At 54.6% G+C, this 22,645-nt stretch overlaps 3 protein-coding genes and 1 long non-coding RNA gene across 6 annotated transcripts; 3 read left to right on the top strand and 1 right to left on the bottom strand.

The window, feature by feature from the left end:
• The first annotated feature begins 532 nt into the window (after positions 1-532).
• Positions 533-5,701, top strand: KLK11 (kallikrein related peptidase 11). Of its 3 annotated transcripts, XM_043899978.1 has the most exons (7): positions 533-652; positions 1,474-1,523; positions 2,465-2,539; positions 2,959-3,115; positions 3,470-3,735; positions 4,285-4,421; positions 4,917-5,701. In XM_043899978.1, the coding sequence occupies exons 3-7, from the start codon at positions 2,500-2,502 to the stop codon at positions 5,067-5,069; spliced, it is 753 nt and encodes a 250-aa protein (XP_043755913.1). In that variant the 5' UTR covers positions 533-652; positions 1,474-1,523; positions 2,465-2,499; the 3' UTR covers positions 5,070-5,701. The 3 variants fall into 3 exon arrangements, with proteins under 3 accessions (XP_043755913.1, XP_043755912.1, XP_043755914.1); XM_043899977.1 differs by lacking the exon at positions 1,474-1,523; XM_043899979.1 differs by lacking the exon at positions 533-652 and having other exon boundaries at positions 1,131-1,523.
• A 1,128-nt stretch (positions 5,702-6,829) lies between these two features.
• On the top strand, positions 6,830-11,869 carry KLK10 (kallikrein related peptidase 10). Its single transcript, XM_043899952.1, has 6 exons — positions 6,830-6,987; positions 7,450-7,557; positions 8,746-8,929; positions 9,837-10,111; positions 10,298-10,431; positions 11,298-11,869. Exons 2-6 carry the CDS (start codon positions 7,464-7,466, stop codon positions 11,448-11,450), a joined length of 840 nt encoding a protein of 279 aa, XP_043755887.1. The 5' UTR covers positions 6,830-6,987; positions 7,450-7,463; the 3' UTR covers positions 11,451-11,869.
• Positions 7,586-15,772, bottom strand: LOC122692409. The gene is made up of 4 exons (XR_006340643.1): positions 15,635-15,772; positions 8,729-8,914; positions 8,277-8,331; positions 7,586-8,051 (listed from the first exon to the last, which is right to left on the bottom strand). It is a non-coding gene; the product is annotated as an uncharacterized LOC122692409 (long non-coding RNA).
• Positions 15,602-22,149, top strand: KLK9 (kallikrein related peptidase 9). The gene is made up of 5 exons (XM_043899976.1): positions 15,602-15,733; positions 15,870-16,026; positions 18,528-18,793; positions 20,572-20,708; positions 21,364-22,149. The coding sequence occupies exons 1-5, from the start codon at positions 15,691-15,693 to the stop codon at positions 21,514-21,516; spliced, it is 756 nt and encodes a 251-aa protein (XP_043755911.1). The 5' UTR covers positions 15,602-15,690; the 3' UTR covers positions 21,517-22,149.
• Positions 22,150-22,645: the final 496 nt, after the last annotated feature.

The raw sequence follows: 22,645 nt of genomic DNA, 5'->3' as shown, positions 1-22,645 counted from the left end.
TCTTCCCACGAGCCAGTCGCAACTTGGCTCAGCTGGAGTTGAGTACGTGTTATATTTAATGTGGGGTGCAGGTCTGTTTTGATGTCTGTGATGATGGAGGAGAGGGTGTAGCCCTAGAAAGCAAGAGGACCCAGCCTCGGTCTTAAAATAGTTCTGCCCACCTCTTAGTGTCTGTCTTCATAACCTCTCCAGGAGTTGGAAAGAGAATTTCTTCTCCCCAATGAATGGAAGGGACACTTGAGATGAGAGAGGGTGAGGGGTGATCAGGACAGCCATGGCAGCATTTTGCTGGATGCTTGCCTACTGTACCCGGCTCTCCTTGAGTCTCCATCCCAACCCCCTGAGGCAGAGCTGTCACCCCCATCTCACAGATGAAGAAACTGAGCTTCAGCCGGGTGGAGTCCTTCATCCCACGTCACTGTGGTAGGAAGAGGCAGTGCCCAGATTTGGGGCCAAGGCTGGCTGCTGTCAGAACCCAAGCCTATCCCCTAGTCTTGCTTCACATCTCATTAGGGGAGAGAGGAGGGCAAGACTGAGGGAGATCTAAGTGATAATAAACAAACCCGCAGAAGTAGGGATCGGCACTTGAGTTTTGCAGAGGAGGAAGCTGAGCTGGCTCAGATTCCGGAAGTCATCGGACCTAGGTCACAGAGTGAGTAAGGGCCACAGCTGGCTCCCGAGGACCCCGGGAGAAGGGTGGGCAGGGAAGTGAAGCCCCGGAGGAGCCCTGGGGGGTGGATGCCGGCCCAGGGCAGACTTCCCTTTCCTGGGCCTCAAATCCCACAGGCCCCAACCTGCCTCCCCCACCCTCCTGCCTGCTCCTTTGCCTGGCAGCAGCCCCACCTGTGTGATGCCCGAGTCCCCCACCCCCCCCCCCCCCCCCCCCCTTGGAATGGTGAACAAAGGGGCCAGGCCCCCCCCCCCCCCCCGGCTTGGGGGCTGTGGGAAGGGAGGAGCAAAGACAGGAGACACAGACAGACTGGGAGAGGAGGAGAACTGAGAGGGATTTAGACATGGATGTGGGGAGAGACAGAAGGACAGGGATGGAGGGAGGCAGAGACGAGAGAGAGGCACAAAGAAAGATGGGAAGAATTACAGGAGGCTTGCAGACACTGGGAGGGAAAAACAGGGTTGGACAAAGAGAGAGAAAGGACCAGAAAGAAAAATGACACACACACACACAGAGAATTATAGAAAAGTGGGAGAGATAAAGGCAGATTCACAGTGACAAGAAAGGATGCAGACAGACAGATGGACCCAGGGGTGCGAGGGGATACAGATGCACAGAGAAGAGAGACTTGGGGACGTGACAGTGGCAGGTGGGCAACACACCCAAGGGCCCGGGCCAGGCTGGGGAGTGCCCCCCACACCCTGCCCCCAGGGGCGCTAAGGCAGGGCTGGGAGGCCAGTCATCCTGGGCCCGCCCCGGGCCACCCCCTACCTGCTCACCTTTCTGGTGCCTCCCACTACTAGACCTGCTGCATCAGTGTCTGCCGGCCCCCCGAGCCCCAGCCCCAGCGCCCGTGAGTCTGGGGGTGTGGTGGGAGGGCGGAAGGGAAGGCGCCCTGCTGAGGGTGCCAGGCCTCTGCCTGGCATCATTCCTCCTGTTCAGACCTTCTAGGGGTGGAGGCATTGTGTCTGTCTGCCTTGATCTCTGTCTCCAGCAGGCTGCCCCCCACCCCCACCCCAAGCTTAGTGTCCTCCGACCCCAGCTTCCATCACCGAGTCCAACCCTCCACCCCCACTGGCCAGGTGACCAGCCCCTCTCTGCCCTATCCAGCTGTTCTGCCCTGTCTAGCAGGGGTTCAGCAGGGTTGGGGTCAGAATGCTGTCCCAGGCTGAGCTCCCTCCTACACCCCAGATAGCTCTGGGGTGGTTACTGAATGGAGCCTGGTTCCCTTTATCCCCCGACCCCCAGCTGGCTGGGCCCTAAGTCTCAGATGGGCAAGAAGGGCCTACGAGGTCCCGTGGCTGACTACACGGGGTCAGCCCATCCCTTGCTCTGGGCAAAGCCCTCCCCTAGCTTCTGGAGGTTTCAACTGGGAGTGCGTGCGTGTGTGCTCAGTCACTTCAGTTGTGTTCGACTCTTTGCAACCCAATGGACTGCAGCCCGCCAGGCTCCTCTGTCCATGGGATTTTTCAGGCAAGAATACTGGAGTGGGTTGCCATTTTCTTCTCTAGGGGCTCTTCCCCACCCAGGGATGGAACCTGGGTCTCCTGCATTGGCAGGCGGATTCTTTACCGCTGAGCCACTGGGGAAGCCCCTAACTGGGATTGGGCCCTGCAAAGCCAGCCTCCATACTAGAGATTTATTTTTAAAATTTTGGAGGTTGGGGTGCTGTGAGAACCAGGGAATTCCGCAAACCTGGTTGTTTCTTGCTGGGGGAGGAGCCGGAGCAGGGTCATGGACCAGCCCTCCATCTCCCCATGAAGTGATTCTGCCCCTTGTCCATCTTGTTCCCAGAAGAACCTGGGGCCTGCCCTCCCCCGCTGCAGGCCATGATGACTCTGCAATTAATCATGTTTGCTCTGGTGACAGGTACGGTGGGGGGTGGGGACGGGCAGGGGCCCCCAGAGTCTCTAGGATTCCCAGCCCTCAGGGTGTAGACCCTGACGGAGCTGATATTAAAAATACAGAATAACAGGGCATCTGAAAGAGTAGATGAGCTGTAACGAGTCCCGGATGCCCCCTGCCACCCAAAGGTGTGATCCCTTTAGAGCTAGAATAGGGAGGAGACAAAGACAGTCCCAGAGGAGGGCCTAGGGCAGGTGGGGTGGTGTGGGAGACACTCAGAGAGCTCAGGACAATGGCTGCTGAGCAGCTGGTATGGAAGGGTTTCAATCATCTAATGCCCAGCCGGTCCACACAGTGCGTTCCCAGGGTTGTGATCCCCTTCCCCCCATTTCTGGGAGTCCACTCATGGTTGGGCCCCCTCTTTGGCTTCCCCACCCTTCTAGGGCACGTCGGGGGGGAAACCAGAATCATCAAGGGCTACGAGTGCGCCCCTCATTCACAGCCCTGGCAAGTGGCTCTGTTCCAGAAGACGAGGCTGCTCTGCGGGGCCACACTCATCGCCCCCAGATGGCTCCTGACAGCAGCCCACTGCCGCAAGCCGTGGGTGCGGGGGCTGGGGCGGGGCTGGGAGGGGAGGGGGATGGAGATGGAGAGATGGGTGGAGAGGGGCTCGGGTGGGGACCGTGGGGTCAGGGATCGACGGTGGGATGGGGCTGAGACTGAAGCTGGGACGATGAAGGATGTCGGAAGCCGGATGGCGCTGGGCTCGGGGGGTCGGATGTCCTGTTGAGGATAAGGTCGTGGTGCGTGGTGGGCGACGGGGGACGAGGCTGGAGGGGGAGCCGCGCTGCTTCCTCATTCTCTCTGTCTCTCCCCCTCCCCCCCACGCCTCTCTCCATCTCCTTTGCCTCCCTCCCCTTCCGTCTCTGACCGGCGGTGTGTCTCCCACTTCAGCCGATATGTGATTCACCTGGGGGTGCACAGCCTCCAGCGGCAGGATGGCTGTGAGCAGACCCGAACTGCCACCAAGTCCTTCCCCCACCCAGACTTCAACAACAGCCTCCCCAACAAAGACCACCGCAACGACATCATGCTGGTGAAGATGACGACCCCGGCCCAACTCACCTGGGCCGTGCGACCCCTCACCGTGTCACGGCGCTGCGTCCCTGCGGGCGCCGACTGCCTCATTTCCGGCTGGGGCACCATGTCCAGCCCCCAGTGTAGGGGCTCCAAAGGGGCACGCGATGGGGAGGGGCGGGGCACGCGGTTATGATTGCGGAAGGATAGCGGGAGCCAGAGGAACCTTCAAAGACGAGAACTTGCAGGAATACAAAATGAGGCCACCCCGGGGGTGTCAATAGTGGGATAAGCCAAAAGGAAGAGTGGAAATGTTAGGGCTGGGGAGGGTGGAGACAAACGTTTGGGGCCTGGATTCAGAGACAGGATGTGCAATTTCAGATCCACGACCTGCAGAGTTGTAGGTCCTTAGGCAAGTGGCTTCTCTATAAGATGAGAATAATCACACCCACCTGCTAGGTCTAGATAAGAGATAATGTTTATAGAGCAACTGGCATAAAGAATTTTACTTAATGGCATTACTGTTACTGTCGCTACAAGCAGAGAGGTGAGTTGGCTGCAAGCAAGAAGGACGGGAGCTGGGTGCAGAGAAAGGGCCTTGGTTCTCTGCCGGGGTTAGAGGCAGCCCCGCAGCATGAGGAAGGGGACTGGGGGCTTCTCATTCTCTGTGCCCCCTCATGTCGCCTCTACAGTGCACCTGCCCCGTACCTTGCGATGTGCCAACATCACCATCATCAAGCAGGAGGAGTGTGAGGACGCCTACCCCGGCAACATCACGGACACCATGGTGTGTGCCAGTGTCCGAAAGGAGGGCAAGGACTCCTGCCAGGTCAGAGGGCAGGGCCTGGGTCTCCGACCACATTTCCATTCCCAGCTCCCACCTCAGTTGCATCTTCATCAGCAGCCAGAATCTCATTCCCCAACTTTCCCTGGCAACCCCCCAATCCAGCTCCACTCCTGGTTCCCCTTTCTAATCTAAACACAATCCCCAGCTCCACTCCCATCCCCACCCCTATTTCCAGCCCCACCCATCCTCAAATCATGCTTGCTCTAGTGGTGGACCCCAGGCTTAACTGCATGTGGGGTTTTAGTTTCTTGACCAGAGATTGAACCCACGTCCCCTACATTGGAAGGCTGATTCTTGACCACTGGACCAATCAGTTTTCTATCCTATCTTTGTTTTCACTTGTAACTCTAACCTCATCCTCAATCCCATCTTCAATCTCCACCTCTATTCCAACACCATCCCCAAGTCCTATCGAAGACCATGAACACTTTCCCCTCTTGCCTCCTGTCTAACTGGTTCTCTTTTCCCCATCTCCAGGGTGACTCTGGGGGCCCTCTGGTCTGTAATGGGTCTCTTCAAGGCATCATCTCCTGGGGCCAGGACCCATGTGCTGTCTCCAAAAAGCCTGGTGTTTACACAAAGGTCTGCAAATATGTGGACTGGATCCAGAAGACCATGGAGAACAATTAGCCAGGACCAGCTGATCACAGCCCAATCCCCTAATCCCTACTTGGGGCTGTGGTTTCCTGTTCATTCTGTTAATAAGGAAGTCTGAGCCAGGACTCTCTTCATGTACTTTGTGGGGGGAGAGGCCTTCTTGACCACGAGAGATGCTATTAACTTAGTAATCAGTGTGATTACTTAGTAAGCAGGGTTAGGATTTGGAGTTAGGAGACCTGGGTTCTACTCCTGCCTCATTCTAACTTGTGACTCTGGGAGTGAAAATAGCTGTCTGGTTCACTGTTGTACCTCCAGCTGCAAACGCAATTCCTGGCACACACTAAGGTTTCAATAAATATTTACTAAACGAATGAATCTTTTGAATGCTCCCAGTGACCCTGGTCCCAGGGCTTTTAAATATGTCGACTGACACAATCTTCACAAAACCATATGAGGCTGGTGCTGTTATTATTATACCCATTTTGCAGATGAGGAAAACTAAGGCACAGAATAAGAAGTCGCCTATTCATGGTCACACAGCCAGTAAGTAAGATGAGCAAGGGATCATTTCTTAACAATACTGCCTTGATTAAGACTCCTTTCCTTATCTGTAAAATCGTGCATGCAGAAGTATGCACACTCCGTCAGTCAGCCTGCACATAGCGGAGACCCAATAAAAGGAAGGGATCATTGTTTTCTTTCCAACCTTCATAATAGGTAGTTCATCAAGACCTTTGCAGGTCAATACTATAGCCACTAGCCACATGTGGCTATTTAAATTAAAATTAAATTTAAATGGCCCAAAATCAGAAATGCAATCCTTGAGTCATACTCGTCGCATGTCAAAACCTCTGTAGCCACATGTGGCGGGTGGCTACTGCATTTGATAGCAAATACAGAGCCTCTCCATTGCGGCAGAAAGTTCAGTTGGAGGGCACAGAGCTGGGCTACCTCTGGAATTAACCCACTTCTTGTTGGAGAAGAAGCGTCACAAAGAGTCCAGAAGTAGCTCTCGCCTCACATTCTGCTCACCTGGCAGGGGAGGTGGTTGGCAGGAGGAGTCAGAACTCAGAGCTGGAACTGGGGCCTCTGGGTGGTTAAGTGGACCTTGCTGCGTGGCCTCCCGTGAGTCACTGCCCTCTCTGAGCCTCCCATTCCTCACCCGAAATGAGGGAGTTGGCTGAAGTGTCGTGGGATGCCCCTTGCAGCTTTTGGCCTCCTGTGACTCATGGGCCTGTCTGTCACCTGGAGACACGCAGGTGGCAGGAAGGATAGGAAGTGACCGCACAGGGTGCGGAACCTCCCCCTACACACCGGGGCCGGGACACACAAGGACACCACTCTGGCTGTGGACGGGTGCGCGCCCAGGCACAGAGCATCCCTCTGTGTCCGCACCTGCCTCTTTGTGCATTCTTTTCCTTTTGTCTGTCTCTTGCTCCCACTCTTTTTCTTTCCATCTGTCTTATCGCTCTGCTTCCCTCTTTCCAGGTCAGCCGTCCGGCTTTTCTCATTACGTCACTCTCGGTATGCATTTCCCTGTTTACTTATTTCCCTCTCTCTCTCTGCTTACAGTCATCTGTCTCCAACGCTATGCCAGTGACCCCCGGGGAACTTCTGGGGATGTGGCCCCCCTCTCTCCTCACCTAAGAAAGCTTCTGGGAACACCGGACCTGGGGAAACCCCACGAAATCCAAGTTCTGAAAGGGTGTTTCAGGCACTAGGAGAAGCCTGTATTCCCGGGCCCCTCCCAAAGCAGGAATCTGGGGCCCAGCCTCACCCACTGCATAATTAGGGAGAGGGATAGGGAGTGGGTACCTCCCTGGGGGGAGGGTGGGGAAACAGGCTGTTCGGGGTTAAAAGGGGAGGCCTGCCCAGGGGTCCCTTGGCAGAGGAGTCCAGCGGCCCACACGGCAGGGCTGAGGCACATCTTCCCCTCCACGGCTCCCAGGTGAGTGGCACGCACCTCACCTTGGTGGGGGTGGGTCGCCAGAGCCCAGGTGGGCACCTTCGGGTGGCGGGTAGGAGACTTGTTGGAGACTCAGCTTCTTTATCCTCTTTATCCTCTGAGCCTCGAAGCTCCAGCCCATTTATATGAAGGAGGGCAGGAACTCGAAGCGCCGAAAGGTTGGCACCCGGGCCAGCCCGGGCCAGTCCGGCCCGGGAGGGCGCTGCCCTCGGGCGTGGGACGGGGAGTGAGGGAGGACGCCAGAGGGGCGTCATTAGGGTAATTGGGCCCATCACTGGCGGTTCAGGCCCGAATCGCCAGGCTACCCACCCCTGCGCCGGTCGACCTTAGGTTAAACGGGTCCCTGCCGGTTGGGGTGGCCCAGGATGCGCGGACGGGCAGGCAAGGTGGGGGTCTCGGATCCGGCAAGTGTTTTGAACTGCCCGCATCGCTGCTCCTCCCCAGCCTAGGTCCTGGCCATGAGACCTCCACATCTCCACCTCTCCGCCGCCTCCGGCGCTCAGGGCGGCCTGGGGAAGCTGCTGCTGCCGCTACTGATGGCGCAATTCTGGGGTGAGGCGGGGAACCAGGCTTGGAGGGGGCCGCCGGGGAATGGGGTGAGCAGCGGGCGGGTGGCGGGGAGGCGATGGGAGAGTGGGCTGTTAAAACCAAACCTGTTGCGCACTTCTCCTCCCCTTGGGACCCCCAGCACTCACTCACCGGTCCGGAAAGGCCCGGCCCCAAATTAGACCCGCCCCTCTTCTAACTCCGCCCTAGCTATCCCAACGCTTTTCACTCCGCTAGGATCAGTACACCCGCCACTTTGTCCTCGCCTTTCCCCTCCCCGCCCCTTCTTACTCCGCCCTATTTTAATCCCAAGTCTTTTTTTTTTTTAATATGTATTTATTTATTTGGCTGCGCCGGGTCTTAGTTGCAGCACACAGCTGCAACTTTTAGTTGGGGCATCTTTTTAGCTTTGGCGTGTGGGATCTTCAGTCGCTGCTGGCGAACTCTTAGTTGAAGGCTGTGGAATCTAGTTCCCTCCAGGGACTGAACTCCTACGCCCTCTGCATTGGGAGTGTGGAGTCTCAGTCACCGGACCAACAGGGGAGTCCCTATCCCAAGCCTTGCTTTTACAGTATTTTGCCCTCACCCCTTCTAACTAACTTTCACCCACCCAACCCTAATTTTCACCCCCGCAGCGCAGAGTTCTATCCCCGCCCCTTTCGCCACGCCCCATTGGCCACGCCCCATTGGCCACGCCCCTAGCCCCGCCTCCTTGTATTCCTGACCTTGTCCTGTACTCGGTTCACTCCTCACTCCTCCAGAATCAGCCTCTTCGGTCTCCTTGCAAGTGAAAGTGAAAGTGTCAGTCGCTCAGTCATCATGCACTGTAGCCCGCCAAGCTCCTCTGTCCACGGGATTTCCCAGGCATGAATCCTGGACTCGGTTGCCATCGCGTCCTCCAGGGGATTTTCCCGACCCAGGGATCGAACGCGAGTCTCCTGCCTTGCAGGCAGATTCTCTCCTGTCTGAGCCACCAGGGGAGGCCCCTTAGGTCTCCTTTCCCCTCTCACGCCGTTCTCCGCCCACTTCCATTCGGTTGCTTCGGGACAGCCAATTCCCACACACGCCGTCGGGTTCAGGCTGTGCACCACCACTCCCGAAAAAGCCCCGTCCTATGGCCCCACTCAGATCCCAAACCCAGTGCTGGCCATACTGCCCTGACTGCTCCGACCCCCACCTGCTTTCTTTCTCCAGTCTCGGAGGCTCTGCTGCTCCCCGCAAACGACACAAGCTCCCGCGTCGTGGCCTCCGGCGCCCCGTGCGCTCACGGCTCGCAGCCCTGGCAGGTGTCCCTCTTCAATGGCCTCTCGTTCCACTGCGCCGGCGTCCTGGTGGACAGGAGTTGGGTGCTCACCGCTGCACACTGCGGGAACAATAAGTAGGGGAAGCTCCTCTGGGGCTCTACGGAGGGGCTGGGGAGACAGGCCCCGGGGGGCGGGGGTGGCAGGGAGGGGCGGGAGCACGTGAGGGTATGGGCCTGCCAGCTCCACGTGGGGGCAGTCCTGGAGGGCTTCCTGTAGGAGGAGAGGTGGAGTTGTGCTGTGACCACGAGGGGGCAGTGTGGTCTTTCTCAGCGTTTCTGGGCCCATCCAGAGCCACTGCCCAGCCGAAACTCTTAGGGTTCCATTTTTCCTGTTTTTGTCGTTCAGTCCCTAAGTCATGTCGGGCAGTTTGTGACCCCATGGACTGCAGCACACCAGGCTTCCCTGTCCTTCATTATCTCCTGGAGTTTGCTCAAACTCATGTCCATTGAGTCGATGGTGCTATCCAACCGTCTCATCCTCTGTTGTCCCCTTCTCCTCCTGCCCTCAAACTTTCCCAACATCAGGGGTTTCCATTTAGGTGTAGACAGTTTTGTGCAGCAGACAGAAGTTGGGGTCTAGTGTGGTTAGGACTTTAGAACTAAAAGAAGTTATTCACCTTGTGAGTCCTCAGTGAAGGAGGAAGAAAAGAGTAGGTTACCCATGGAGACCCTCTGCCCTCAAATCCTGCAGAACTTAGGGACCCAAACCCGTGGTCACACCTCCCCATGCCTCCCACCTCAGGTCTCCAGTTCCCTTCTCCCCTACACACTGCTTCCTCAGACCTAGGAGTCCCAGCCCCCTCCACCTAGACCCAAGAATCTAGGCCCCCAGCCCCTCCTCCCTCAGACCCTAGAGTCCCAGCCCCAGCCCCCTCCCCTGCCAGGACTCAAGAGTCCCCCCCCCCGACCCCAATGCCTGTACCCTCCTTCCCAGGGACTCAGGGCTCAGCCCCAGTCCCGATGAAGGCTCTTCCCTCCCCAGGCCCCTGTGGGCTCGAGTCGGGGATGACCACCTGCTGCTGCTGCAGGGCGAACAGCTGCGCCGGACCTCTCGTCCTATCGTCCACCCCAAGTACCAGCAGGGCTCGGGCCCCATCCTGCCGAGGCGTACGGACGAGCACGACCTTATGCTGCTGAAGCTTGGCAGGCCTGTGGTGCCGGGGCCTCGAGTGCGGCCCCTGCGCCTGCCCTTCCGCTGCACGCAGCCCGGGGACCAGTGCCAGATCGCCGGCTGGGCCACCACTTCCTCCCGGAGAGGCAAGAGCCAGGGGCCCCGGGGGGGCCTGAATCTCGGGGAAGGAGGAAGCGGGGCCAGGACTCCTGGACGGAGGAGAGGCTGGGAGTCTGGGGCCTGGGAGGGGCACGGTCTGGGTGTCGGGACTCCTGGGGCCTGGGGCACTGGGGGCCGGGGCCCCAGGGTTACCCGATGCTTTCTCCCATCAGTGAAGTACAACAAGGGCCTGAGCTGCTCCAGGGTCACTATCCTGAGCCCTAAGGAGTGTGAAGTCTTCTATCCCGGCGTGATCACCAGCAACATGATGTGTGCAGGACTGGATCAGGGCCAGGACCCCTGCCAGGTACAGACTGGCCAGGGAGGGTCTCTGACTGGTGGGAGCAGGACAGGGAGGCTATGGGAAAACAGACACCCCCTACTTCCAGCCCAATTTCCTCCCCACGTCCAGCACTATCCCACTGCTACCCCAACATCAACCCCATGTTCAACTCTACTTCCTTGTGTCCACCTTCTCATGCCCAACCCTGTCTCCAAGTCCACGCCCAAGCCCGTCTCCCCATCCTGTATGCGTTGCTCAGTCATGTCTGACTCTGCCACCCCATGGGCCGTAGCCCTCCAGGCTCCTCTGTCCATGGAGTTTCCCAGGCAAGAATATTGGAGCTGGTTGCCATTTTCTTCTCCCAACCCCTTCCTACCCCATCCTAAGCCACCTCCCCATCCTCAAGCCATTCCTAAATGCCCATGTGCTAAGTTGTTTCATTCGTGTCCAGCTCTTTGCAACCCTATGGACTGTAGCCCTCCTGGCTCCTCTGTCCGTGGGATTCTCATACTGGAGTGGGTTGCCATGCCCTCCTCCAGGGGATCTTCCCAACCCAGGGACTAAACGCACATCTCTTACGTCTCTTGCCTTGGCAGGCGGGTTCTTTACCACTAGTGCTACCTGGGAAGCCCTCCTAAAGTCCAACCCCAGCCTTATCTCTAGAACCTGCTCCATCCCTCACCTACCATGAATGACATGGCGCCATCGCCATCGTATCTCCAACTTCATCCCCACCCCATCCCACCTCAACCCCACCCCCAACCTCAGCTTTATCCCAACCCAGCTCCAACCCTACCCGACCCTTCCCTTCCCCATCACTACCCCAGACCCCTAGGTGGCAGCCTTTCCGTTGGTGTATTTATTTGATCTTTCCTCCCTCCCACTCCCAGAGTGACTCTGGTGGCCCTCTGGTCTGTGACGAGACCCTGCAGGGCATCCTTTCATGGGGCGTTTACCCCTGCGGCTCCGCCCAGCATCCAGCTGTCTACACGCAGATCTGCAAGTACCGCTCTTGGATAGAGAAGACCATCCGCTCCAACTGACCCAGGATGCCCTGCAACTCCTTCTCCACCTGCCTTCTTCCTCTGCCTTCCTCCATCTGGGCTGGGCTCTCCCCCTGCCCCACTCAAATTTCTGCCACCCATGCACACCTGCTAACATCTCTCCTCTTTCCTCACACCCCCTGCCCACTGCTGCTCTCTGCCCGCGCTGAAGCTGAGATGCAGACAGCGGTGGCCAAGATGCAGAAAGCGCTGGCCAAGTTTTGTTCATGAGAAATGAAGATGGTAGTCACTAGTCTCTGAGAGAAGTTATCCATCACCCGACCTGGCCTTCTTCACTGCTACCTGCTGTGTGACCTTGGGCAAGCCAAGTACCTTCTCTGAGCCTCAGTTTATCCTCACTTGGAAAACCGGAACAATGAAGTGCTTACCTCATAAAACGTGTCATGAGGAGACTATAACATGTGCGTGTAGATTGTCATGGAAATTGCCACGTCAAGTATTAACATGGTGGGTGGTGAACTCTGACTAAATGGCACCAGGTCCTGGTGGGCATGTGTGTGATTTTTGTGGGGAGAAAAGCACAGAGGTAGCCTCTAATCCTAACCACCCTTTGCGTTCCCAGCCCCGTCTATCAGGACTGATGGGATAATCACATTTCTTCCTGTCAAGTTCTGTAGAGCACCCCTTAACCACTTCCTTCTTCCCTCCCACTGTTTCCCATGTTGGGGTCCACCCAACACCTGTTCCTCCTGTCCCAGGACCTGGGCTGTCTCTGAGTCATCTGGTACCTTCCGTGCCTTGCTGGGGCCACGGAAACTCAAGGGACCTCACCTTACAGGCATCTGAGCCTCTAAGACCAGAGGACCCCTCCCTTATCTCAGTTGCTAAGTTTATGCAAAGAAGCCCTCTGAAATTTAAGGGAAATGTTTTGGTTTCTTGGTTAGATCCATCCCCATCCAATTCCATCTCTATACCACATCTCCATTCTCATTGGCTGATCCAACAACCAGACATTCCAACTCCATCTCCTCCCCTCCCCTCCCCTCCCCTCCCCTCCCCTCCCCTAAATTGGCTTTGAGCTTTTTGCCCTGAAAATTTGGGATGAGGGGATTCTTATCCTCTCCCTGATACTGTCTCTGTGCAAATATTCCCATGCTAGGGGCTAAATGTGACTTCCCAGGTGGTGCTTATGGTAAAGAATCCACCTGCCAATGCAGGAGACACGGGTTCAATCCCGGGGTCAGGAAGATCCCCTGGAGGAGGAGATGGCAACCCACTTCAGTATTCTTGCCTGGAGAATCCCACAGACAGAGGAGCCTGGCGCGCTACAGTCCATGGGGTCACAGAGAGTCAGACATAACTGAGCGCATAGAACAGGGGCTATTATACACAGAATCCAAGCAAAGCTAACAGAAGTCTGGGTGTCTCCTCCACTGAGCCTGGACTTTAGAGTGGTAACACAAGTGGAACACATGCACAATAGAAGTTTCCTAACCTGCACAGGTTATTTTGTTTTCTCTTTCCAACATCAGTTTATTGAGCACCAGTTGTATGGCAGGCTCACTACTGCGTGCTGAGAACACAGTGGTGACCACAAGGCCCCTACCCCGCACCCCCACAGATCCCATGGAAGACTGGGGCACAGCGTTTGAACAGAGTCTACACAGCTCTCTTCCACCGTTTCCCCACCCCTATTAGCACACCCAGGAAACGCCAATGAGGCATATCAGTTGAGCTTATTATGCAAGAATCAGAGTGAAGAAGGTGGGAACTCGAAAACTCGATTCATTTTTAAAGGCAATTCACCCATTCCTTTAGTCACATCATAAGTGTTTATTGAGCTGTGTGCCATGCCAGGTCCTGGAGATGAATCAGACTAGGCTTTACCCTCAAGGAGCTGCTAGCCTGGTCCAGGAGACAGGCAAGCCTTACATTCTTGTCATTCAGGTCCCTGTTCAAAGTCACTTCCTCAAGGAGGCCTTCCAGGATTTCCCTGGCTGAAAGCTTCTCCCCACTGTAAACCTCCGCACTGGTCACTAATCCATTGCTCTGTGTATTTCTTTTGCAGCACTTGTTATAGCAAAAATGATCTCAGTATCTGTTTACTCCGTAATGGTCTGTCTCCTTCCCCTCACCCAGTCAATTCGGACAAGGACTCTAATTTATTCACTGTGGTTTTCTAAGCACCTAGTCTGATGCCTGACACACACAAGGCATTCAACGCATTGCCAAATTAACAAATAACACAAAATGATCAATGCTGTAACAGAAGAAGGCCCAGGGTTTCCCAAGAGGGCCTGAAGACTCCTTCTGAAGGAATCAGGGAAGGCTTCTCAGATGAGGGGACATATGCATGGGGTTTTAAGGGATAAGTAGGAGTTCACCAAGTAGAGAAGGAAATATATTTCTGTAACTCACTGTGTGATTTGAGCAAAATACTTGAGTGCTATCTCTGCCTCAGCTATCTCCACTGTGAAATAGAGATTAGTTAGACTCTTGTGAGAATGTAGTGAGAAAACATACATGAAATGTTGACCTAACTGCCAGCAAAGAATAAATAGTCAAAAAAAGCTAGCTATCAAAATATTCTTTAAAGCAGTTAGTATGGCACTTAGCACAGAGTGGGTGTTCAGTCTCTGGTCTCAAGGACCTCCCAGTCTGCAGAAAATATAAGGCAACTGTAGTCATGGATGATCTGTATTATGATGGAGGCAGTGCAGGGCTCTGTAGAAGGGGGACAGGCATGTTCATTGAAAGCCTACCACTGTTGTGCTTCATATGTGTTAATCCTCCCACAAACCCCAGTTATTATTGCTACTTAGTAGATGGAGCAACTGAGAGAGGTTCAGTGACTTGCCCAAGATCACACACTTAACAATTACCAGCACTGAGATTTGGACCCAAATGGTCCAGTTCCAGAGTCCATGCTCCAAACCACTACATCCTGGTGAGGTGTACACATTCAAGGGAGCCCAGACCCAGCTTAATCATGAGTCTTACAGCAACAGAATGTAGAAGGGCCAGGGTGGAAGTGCCCAGTGTGGAAAAGATGTACTCTGCCTGGAGGAATCAGAGAAGACTTCCTGGAGGAGGGGGCATTTAGGTTGGGTTGTGAAGGATGAGTAGGAGTTCACTACTAAGAAGGATATAGAGAAAGACATTCACTCATTCAATTAACATCTCCTGAGGCCTCCCATGAGCCCACCCTTGAACAGGGTGATGCGAGGAACACAGAAATGAGTCAGATCTGGGCTTGGCCCTCAAGGGACTGCTCATCTGGTGAGAAGGAGGGATGGGGAGAGAGGCAGGGAAGATGGCATGATACAAAGGACACTGGAAAGAAGGAGATGGGTAGAAAAGAAACAAGACCATGTTCTCAGGACTTAGCCAAGATCTGGTGGTATTAATAGGAAAAGTGTTTAGTACCAGCTAGGTTGGGCACCTGGATCTTTGGGGTGGTAGAGATGTGGAAACGGAAGTAGGTTATGACAAAAGTAGGTTAACCCAGATGGGATCATATTTCTCAACCTCCTGGGAGAGGCCTTTATCCTCGTGGGAAGGGGCCCAAGCCCCGGTGCCAGGGAGGGTTCTGTGGGTGTGCAGCTCCCTTTGTGGTCTCTGCCACTCCAGACAGCGTTTCTGTCTCTTTTTCTTTTTCTCGCTGCATTCTTGAGTGTCTTTGTCTCCCTGTTTTTTGTTTTTTTTTTCTTTCTCCCTCTTTCCCTACCTCACCCCCATCCTGCCGGCTAGTTTGCCTTCTTCCATCTGAGTCCTGATTCTTTCTCCTACTCCTAGCCTGATTCCCTGGAGGTCTTGCTAGGTAACACTCCAGCCTGCCGAGTGCATTGGTCCCAGCCCACTGCAACTTCATTCAAAATGAACTTGCTTCCACCCTAAGACTCCGCCTTAGGGATCTTCCTCCTTTCTCTCTTCCTCCTCCAGGCCACAGAATATCCTGTAACTGGATGCTGCCACCCCGAAGTCAGGGCGAATCAGGGCTGCCCTCTCCGGAGAACCCACCTGAGAAGGACTGTCTCACCCACGGCCCCTCCCCCATTGCGCCAGACCCCTGATGGTGCTCATCCTGACAAAGGGTCTACCGGTGCGGTCTGCCTCCCCACGGCCCCCAGTCAAGGCCCCTGGGCTTCCCCCTCCTCCCCAGGACATGTCCCAACCCAGATTAATCATGGGGCGGCCCCAAGGAGGAAGACAGTATGGCTTACCATAAAGAAGCAGGGACACAGAGCAGAGGCTTGGAGATCCAGGCACCCCAGAGGTCATGAGGCTGGGATTCCTCTGCGCTCTGCTCTCGCTCCTGGAAGGTGAGGTTCCCGCCATCATGCTCCCCTCCATGGCCCCCCACCGGGACCCTTCCATCAGGCCCTCTGTCTAGCCTCTCTCCCCGAGCCCTCCCACCTGGCTCTCTGATAACCCTCCTGCCTCCCGTCCCCACCCCAGGGCAGGGCTGGGCAGACACCCGAGCCATCGGGGCCAAGGAATGTCGCCCCAACTCGCAGCCCTGGCAGGCTGGGCTGTTCTACCTCACCCACCTCTTCTGCGGGGCGACCCTCATCAGTGACCGCTGGCTGCTCACAGCTGCCCACTGCCGCAAACGGTGAGTGACCTGGACCCGGCTGGAGGTCAGGAAAGAGAGAGAGGGCCGGGGACCTCTGTAGAGGAGGGAGGGAGCTGTGGGCAGGAAGCGCCGAGCCTCCACTTCTGTTCCCCAAGTTCAACTTCTAGAATGACGGAGAGTTGACTCTAAATTCTAGCATCCTAGAGAAGCTGGTCCTCAGGGTGTAGATTTTGAAACTTCGACTCTTAGATGAGCTTCCCTGGTGGCTCACACCATAAAGAATCTGCCTGCAAGGCAGGAGACCTGGTTCTATCCCTGGGTCGGGAAGATCCCCTGGAGAAGGGAAGGCAACCCACTCCAGTATTCTTGCCTGGAAAATTCCATAGACAGATGAGCCTGGTGGGCTATAATCCATGGGGTCGCAGAGTTGGACATTACTGATCATCTTCACTCACTCAGACTCCTAGATGCCTAGACTCTGACCTGGAAAAATCCAGAGCCGTACATTCCTAAAATCTTGCATCTAGGATATTTTACACTAATGTAAGTAAATAAGTACATTAGTGATGTTGCTGAATTGGAGAAACATAGATTCAGGGACAGGTAGAATCTGAGTAGTCTAGAGTAGCACTAACCAATGGAAATAGCACTAACCCTAACCACATAGGAAAGCTTAAGTTTTCTACCAGAAACCAAAAAGACAAAAAAAAGAAAAGTAAAATTAATTTTCACAGCAGATTTAACTTGCCATACTCAAAATGTTATTTCAACATGTAATCAATTTTAAATACTTCTGAATGACATAGTTTGGTCTTTTTTTCTTAATACTAAGCCTTTGAAACCAGGCTTGCATTTTACAAGTATGTTGCATCTCCATTTGGACTAGCCACATTTAAGCGCTCAATCACTGTGTCAGATAGCGCAACCCTAGAATCTTAGATTCAAAGTGCTCTAGCTAGGTTCATTGAGTAGAGAAGCTCATAGTCTGAGAATTTCTGAATTGCGGTGTCCTAGAATACTGTGGTTTGTTGAATTCTAGAATCTTGAACCAAGAGAATTCTAGATTATATTCGTACATGTCTAGAATCTGGTGGATTTACTGTTCCCACATACTACCATTCAAGATTTCTAAAATTCCCGAAGTGTTAACCAAGAGAATTCGAGAGTTTCAAACTATTTGAAACCTAAATTTTTACATTTCTAAAAATCAAAGATTTCTAGATTTCTAGAATGATGAAATTCTAGTTTTACTGTCCCAGAATGTTAGAACCCTAGGTTTTCATGTCCTAGATTTAATTCAGATAATTTAAAAATCCTAGGCTTTTTGATTCAGGGAAATAAAAAACATTAGAATCTCAAATTCTTAAGATACTAGAGCTTGAGCCTCATAGAATTCTAAAATTGTGGGTTTCCAAGGTATTAGAACCTTAGAATTTTAGAATCTTAGATTCTGGGCATTCTAATAGAATTCTAGAATCTACCTGATGCAGAAATCCTTTTTATATTATCTGGGGAAAGGGGCCATCACTCCTGTTGGATGTTTTCCCTCGAGAAATGAAGCATAGGGGCTACCCAGGCTGCTCTATGAGAATTTCCCATCATACACCACTCTTTTAGCTCAGGCCTGTACATCAGGCTAGGAAAACAATGGCCACATTTCAGTACCAAAGACAGAGGGGGAGAAGCAGAAATACGGAGGTGCAGGAGATTCAGGATCAGGGACAAGTCGGGGCTGTGGGGTGGGGTTGGGACTGGTTTCCCAGACCCAGAAACCACGGCAACAGTGTGACAGAGAGGGAAAAGACAGAGCTAACACCTTGCAGTCTTCAAACCCTGAGTTCTCAGTCATTAGCCTGGTCCCTAGTGTCAGAGGCCAGGAGTTGGGGATGGACATGTAGACACCCTGAGGGTCCCTGGTTGCCCAGGGCATGAACCCAGAGCAGAGCAAGTGGGCTCTGACACCGCAGGAAGAGGGTTTGAGACCGGATTTCAGGAAGAAGTGCATTGAGAGATGAGGGATGTAGCAGACAGGAAAAGTCTGAGGCCACGAATGAGCCTAGCTCGGGGATTTTCCATATCCCACCCTTTCCACATACACATACACAGAAAGACACAGCGCCACGCCCCACAGAAGCCACCAGACCTGCGGGTGCAGGTTGTAGGGCTGTCGTGGGGTGATGGGTAGAGGCCTCACCTGCCTCCATGGTTCCAGGGGACCCAGGTCACCACTGAGGCTCCAGGTGGGGCAGAGAGGAAGGTGGTTCACTCGACACGGGGCTAAGAAGAGGTGTGAGCTTTGGGGGAGAGCTAGGAAGGTAGAGGCAGACAAAGGGGTGGAGTGGGAGGCAGGGGCCCAGAGAGGGTGTGTGCCTGGCTTAAAGTCACACAGCACTGTGGGTCACGTAGAGATGACAAGGGCGCAGAGAGGGTGTGTGGCTTGTGGAGGGTCACCCAGCATCCCGGTGGTCAGAATAAAGAGGATCAGGGCGCAGAAGATACCTTGCCTTCTCCCACCTTGACCTCTGACACCTGTCCAACAGGTATCTGTGGGTCCGCCTCGGGGAGCACCACCTCTGGAAATGGGAGGGTCCAGAGCAGCTGTTCCGGGCCACAGACTTCTTCCCTCACCCTGGATTCAACCAGGACCTCACCGCCCAGGACCACAACGATGACATCATGTTGGTCCGTCTGCCCCGGAAGGCACATCTAGGCCCTGCCGTGCAGCCCCTCAACCTCAGCCAGACCTGCGTCTCCCCCGGCACCGAGTGCCTCATCTCAGGCTGGGGGGCCGTGTCTAGTCCTAAGGGTACAGCCTCACCCACCGCAGACACCCTGATGTCTCATGCCGGGAGTCTGAAACCCCTCTCTGTCTCTGTCTCTGCTTTTCCATCTCTATGTTCTATCTGTCTATCATCTATCTATGCATCCATATATTTCATTAAATGCTATGAATGATAAGATGCACCATTATCTTACAACCCACTAAGAATGAGAAAAAGAAAAACAGGTTTCAGCCATCATTTTCTTACAAGATACACGGAAGTACCTATAGCTAAAAGGACACATTTGCAATCGTTTTCACTTATCTTCTTTTTAAAAAAATTTTATTCTTTCTTATTTATTTTTGGTTTTTGTTGCTGTGCCAGGGCTTTCTCTAGTTGTGGCGAGCTGGGGCTCCTCTCTAGTTGTGGTGTGCAGACTTCTCTTGTTGTGGAGCGCAGGCTCTGGGGTACATGGGTTCAGTGAATGCGGCTCGCAGGCTCTAGAGAGCCGGCTCAGAAGTTGTAGTGCATGGGCTTAGTTGCCCCGCCACAAATGGAATCTTCCCAGAGCAGGGATCGAACCCGCGTTCCCTGCACTGGCAGATGGATTCATAACCACTGGACCACCAGGGAAGTCTCCATCCATCCCTGCATGACACCATTTACTGGAAGGCACATCCTGATTTCAGAGATGTTTACATGTGAAAATACATGCATCTCAGAACCGAAATAAGGTCTGTGTCACTCAGAGTCAGAAATCAGCACATCCATTAGTCAAATTTGGCTTCCCACGGCAGTACTGGCTTTCAAAGGGCCATGGAAATAAACAAAAACAAAAACGTCAGTTTGTGGCTGCCAACAGTTAAAACCTGAGCAACGTGATACAAAAGCCAAGTTTATTGATTTGCTTGAAAAATTCAAAACTGACAATGCTGGGTCCGTATTTCTAAAATAACGACCACTGTTGGGCAGAATTTGGCACAATTCAGTGGAGGCTGTGCCCTTCAGCCAACACGCGGGTTCTTTGGTTCACTGCATCTCACCCCCAAGGACCACTGTTTCCCTAGACAGCCCCTCCCCCACTTCCCCATCTCTATCTAGTCTTTATCTCAGTCTCTGCCAACGGCTATCTCACTGTAAACGTCTCCTCCCCTTGATCTCACTACTTTCTCCCTGGATGTCTCTTGGTCTGTTTCTTTATTTATTTAAAAATTTTTTTATTGTATTTGTTTCTGTCGCTGCATGCAGGCGTTCTCTGGTTTCAGAGAGCGGGGAGTTACCCTGCAGCTGTGATGCTCAGGCTTCTAATTGTGGTGGCTGACCCAGGCGGAGCACACACTCTAGAGCACGTGGCCTTCATAGTTGCAGCATGTGGGATCTGGCTCCCTGAGCAGGGATCGAACCTGGGCCCCCTGCATTGGGAATGCGGAGTCTTAGCCAACTGGACCACCGGGGAATTCCCATCTCTGAGTCTGTTTCTCCCTGTTTCTTCACTGCCTCCTGTGAGAGTTCTCTTTCCCCTCCAGTGGTCTCTGTCTCCCACCACGGTCCCTCTTTTTCCCTGTGTGGGTTTTATACCTATCTCTTCTCATCTCTTGGCCCTCTGCATCTTTCTCTGCCTCTGCGGCCCTCTCCCCTTCCTCCCCATCTGTCTCTCCTCCACGCTGTGATTCTGTTGCTCTGTCACTTGTTCCTGTCTTGGAGAGTCTGGAGAGTCTCGTGCTGTGGGGCAGTGGGTCCGTCTTCGGAAAGCGGGGGGAGGGGGAGTGCTGAGTTGGGAGGAGACAGCTGCTGACCTTCTACCGACCTGCTTTCCCAACAGTGGAGTACCCACTGACGCTGCAGTGTGCCAACATCAGAATCCTGGAGCCCCGGCTCTGCCGTCGGGCGTACCCAGGCCACATCTCCGACAGCATGCTCTGCGCCGGCCTGTGGGAAGGGGGCCGGGGCTCCTGCCAGGTGAGACCTGCTCTGGGAAGGATGGGGGTGGGTGTCCTGCAGCAACTCCGGGGTCCTGGGGGAGAAGGCAGTTGGAGCCCCAGACTTCCTAGAACAGAACAGGGAAGGATCTGGGATACCTGGGTCCTGGGAAGGGGTGGGGAGACGGGGAACCAGTCCTGCCAGGATTCCTGGACCTAAAAGAGGAGGGGACTAGGGGTTGGACTCTATGTCCTGGGAGAAGAGGGGTTAGGATCCACGATGCTAGGTCCTAGGGGGAGGTGGGGGCCATGAGATTTTACTCCTGCATCTATGGCCTTCCCAGGTGGTTCAGCGGTAAAGAATCCACCTGCCAATGCAGGAGACACAGGAGACATGGGTTCCATCCCTGGGTTGGGAAGATCCCCTGCAGGAGGAAATGGCAATCCGCTCCAGTATTCTTGCTGGGAAAATTCCATGGACAGAGGAGCCTGGCGGGCTACAGTCCATGGGGTCACAAAGCAACTGGACACGACTGAGCCCGCACAGGTGGACTGAGGGAGGAGGGACTGGAGACCCGGACGCCTGGGTTCTGGAGGAGAAGGGAACTGGAAGCTTCCTCGGAGGAAGAAAATGCCTTGTGTCAGGTCCTGAGTGGACCGGCCTAACCGTTTCTCTGCTCTTGTTACGCGTGCAGGGTGACTCTGGGGGCCCCTTGGTTTGCAATGGGACCCTGGCCGGTGTGGTGTCCGGAGGCTCGGAACCCTGCTCGAGACCCCAGCGCCCTGCGGTCTATACAAGCGTGTGCCACTACCTGGACTGGATTCAAGAAACCATGGAGAACAACTGAGCCCCCGAGCCTTGGACGACCAGGAGAGGAGGATGGGTGCAGGGCTGGCGGATTTGCAAGACTCCAGTCTCGACAGTCTTCGCCCCTGGCCTCAGCTGGCCTGGAGACGCCTTCTGGATATTCAAGTTCCCAGTTTCTGGATATTCAGACCTGGGGTTCCCCGTGAACTGTATAGCTGCCTCCCAGTTGAAAGGAGCGGGGAGACACCTCCGTCCCTCTTGGCCGCATCTCTTGAGTCACCAGGACCTGGCACCACTCCCACAGAATAGCGTCCCCTGCCGTCTACCTCGGGAAAGACATCCACTAAATAGCTTCTCTAGGTGCTTCCCTGGTGGGAAGAGAATCCGCCTGTCAAGGCAGGAGACGTGGGTTAGATCCTTGGTCTGGGAAAAAGAATCCCACGTGCCCGGGATTAACTAAGTCCGGGAGCCACAACAACTGCGCCTGCGCTCTGGAGTCCAGGGCCTGCAACTGCTGAGCCCACCGCGCCCGCCGCAGCTACGGAAGCTGGGGCACAGACAGCCGGGGCTCCACAACAGGAGAAATGCCCAGGCAGCAAGGAGAATCCAGCACAGACCCAAATAAATAAGTTAATTAATAAACAGCGTCTCCCTCCAGAGCTTTGTCCAATGAGATTTCCCCTTACGGCCCCACCTCCTTCGTCAGCGACCCCGCCTTACTGGAGGGTCCCTTCCCCCAAGTGGAACTCAGGCAGTGGGTCAGTCTCTGCCCACTCCCCCCATCCCGCACCATGGCCCCTTCCTGGGCGTGTCCAGGGTGTTCATCTTGGAGGGGAACGACCGAGAGGAGAGAAGTTGGGAGAAGGGCTCAGTCCCGCCCGATCTAAGGGATAATTTTGCATTAAACGTGCGGAGTCCTGCCTTCCTTCTGCCGGTTTTGTAGGATAAAAGATGGGCATCGGGTGCGCGATAGAGGGCAGAGAGGGAACACGGCCGCTGCGTTGCAATTCCCATAAGCCCGGAGTAGGTCCTGCCTAGGTCTGTCTCCATCAGCCCTATTGCAGCAAGGCTCCTGGGCTCTGCTTGGGCCGGTCCCGTCGCCCCCAGGGGAAGGGGAAACCAGGTCACAGCGCCTCCCAAACCTGCCTTCCCGGAATCTGGACCTCGCA

This window comes from Cervus elaphus, chromosome 4 (genome assembly GCF_910594005.1).
Source record: "Cervus elaphus chromosome 4, mCerEla1.1, whole genome shotgun sequence".
Classification (NCBI taxonomy): Eukaryota; Metazoa; Chordata; class Mammalia; order Artiodactyla; family Cervidae; genus Cervus; species Cervus elaphus.
This window is presented reverse-complemented; position numbering and strand designations above follow the sequence as displayed.

Bases quoted from the DNA above. Each gene is read 5' to 3' on its own strand.
- KLK10 (XM_043899952.1), top strand. From the start codon at position 7,464: ATGAGACCTCCACATCTCCACCTCTCCGCCGCCTCCGGCGCTCAGGGC. The intron at 8,930-9,836 runs GTAGGGGAAGCT...TTCCCTCCCCAG, and splicing joins GCACACTGCGGGAACAATAA to GCCCCTGTGGGCTCGAGTCG. The intron at 10,112-10,297 runs GCAAGAGCCAGG...TTCTCCCATCAG, and splicing joins CACCACTTCCTCCCGGAGAG to TGAAGTACAACAAGGGCCTG.
- KLK9 (XM_043899976.1), top strand. From the start codon at position 15,691: ATGAGGCTGGGATTCCTCTGCGCTCTGCTCTCGCTCCTGGAAG. The intron at 16,027-18,527 runs GTGAGTGACCTG...CCTGTCCAACAG, and splicing joins GCTGCCCACTGCCGCAAACG to GTATCTGTGGGTCCGCCTCG. The intron at 20,709-21,363 runs GTGAGACCTGCT...TTACGCGTGCAG, and splicing joins GGGGCCGGGGCTCCTGCCAG to GGTGACTCTGGGGGCCCCTT.
- KLK11 (XM_043899977.1), top strand. From the start codon at position 2,500: ATGATGACTCTGCAATTAATCATGTTTGCTCTGGTGACAG. The intron at 2,540-2,958 runs GTACGGTGGGGG...CCACCCTTCTAG, and splicing joins CATGTTTGCTCTGGTGACAG to GGCACGTCGGGGGGGAAACC. The intron at 4,422-4,916 runs GTCAGAGGGCAG...CCCCATCTCCAG, and splicing joins AGGGCAAGGACTCCTGCCAG to GGTGACTCTGGGGGCCCTCT.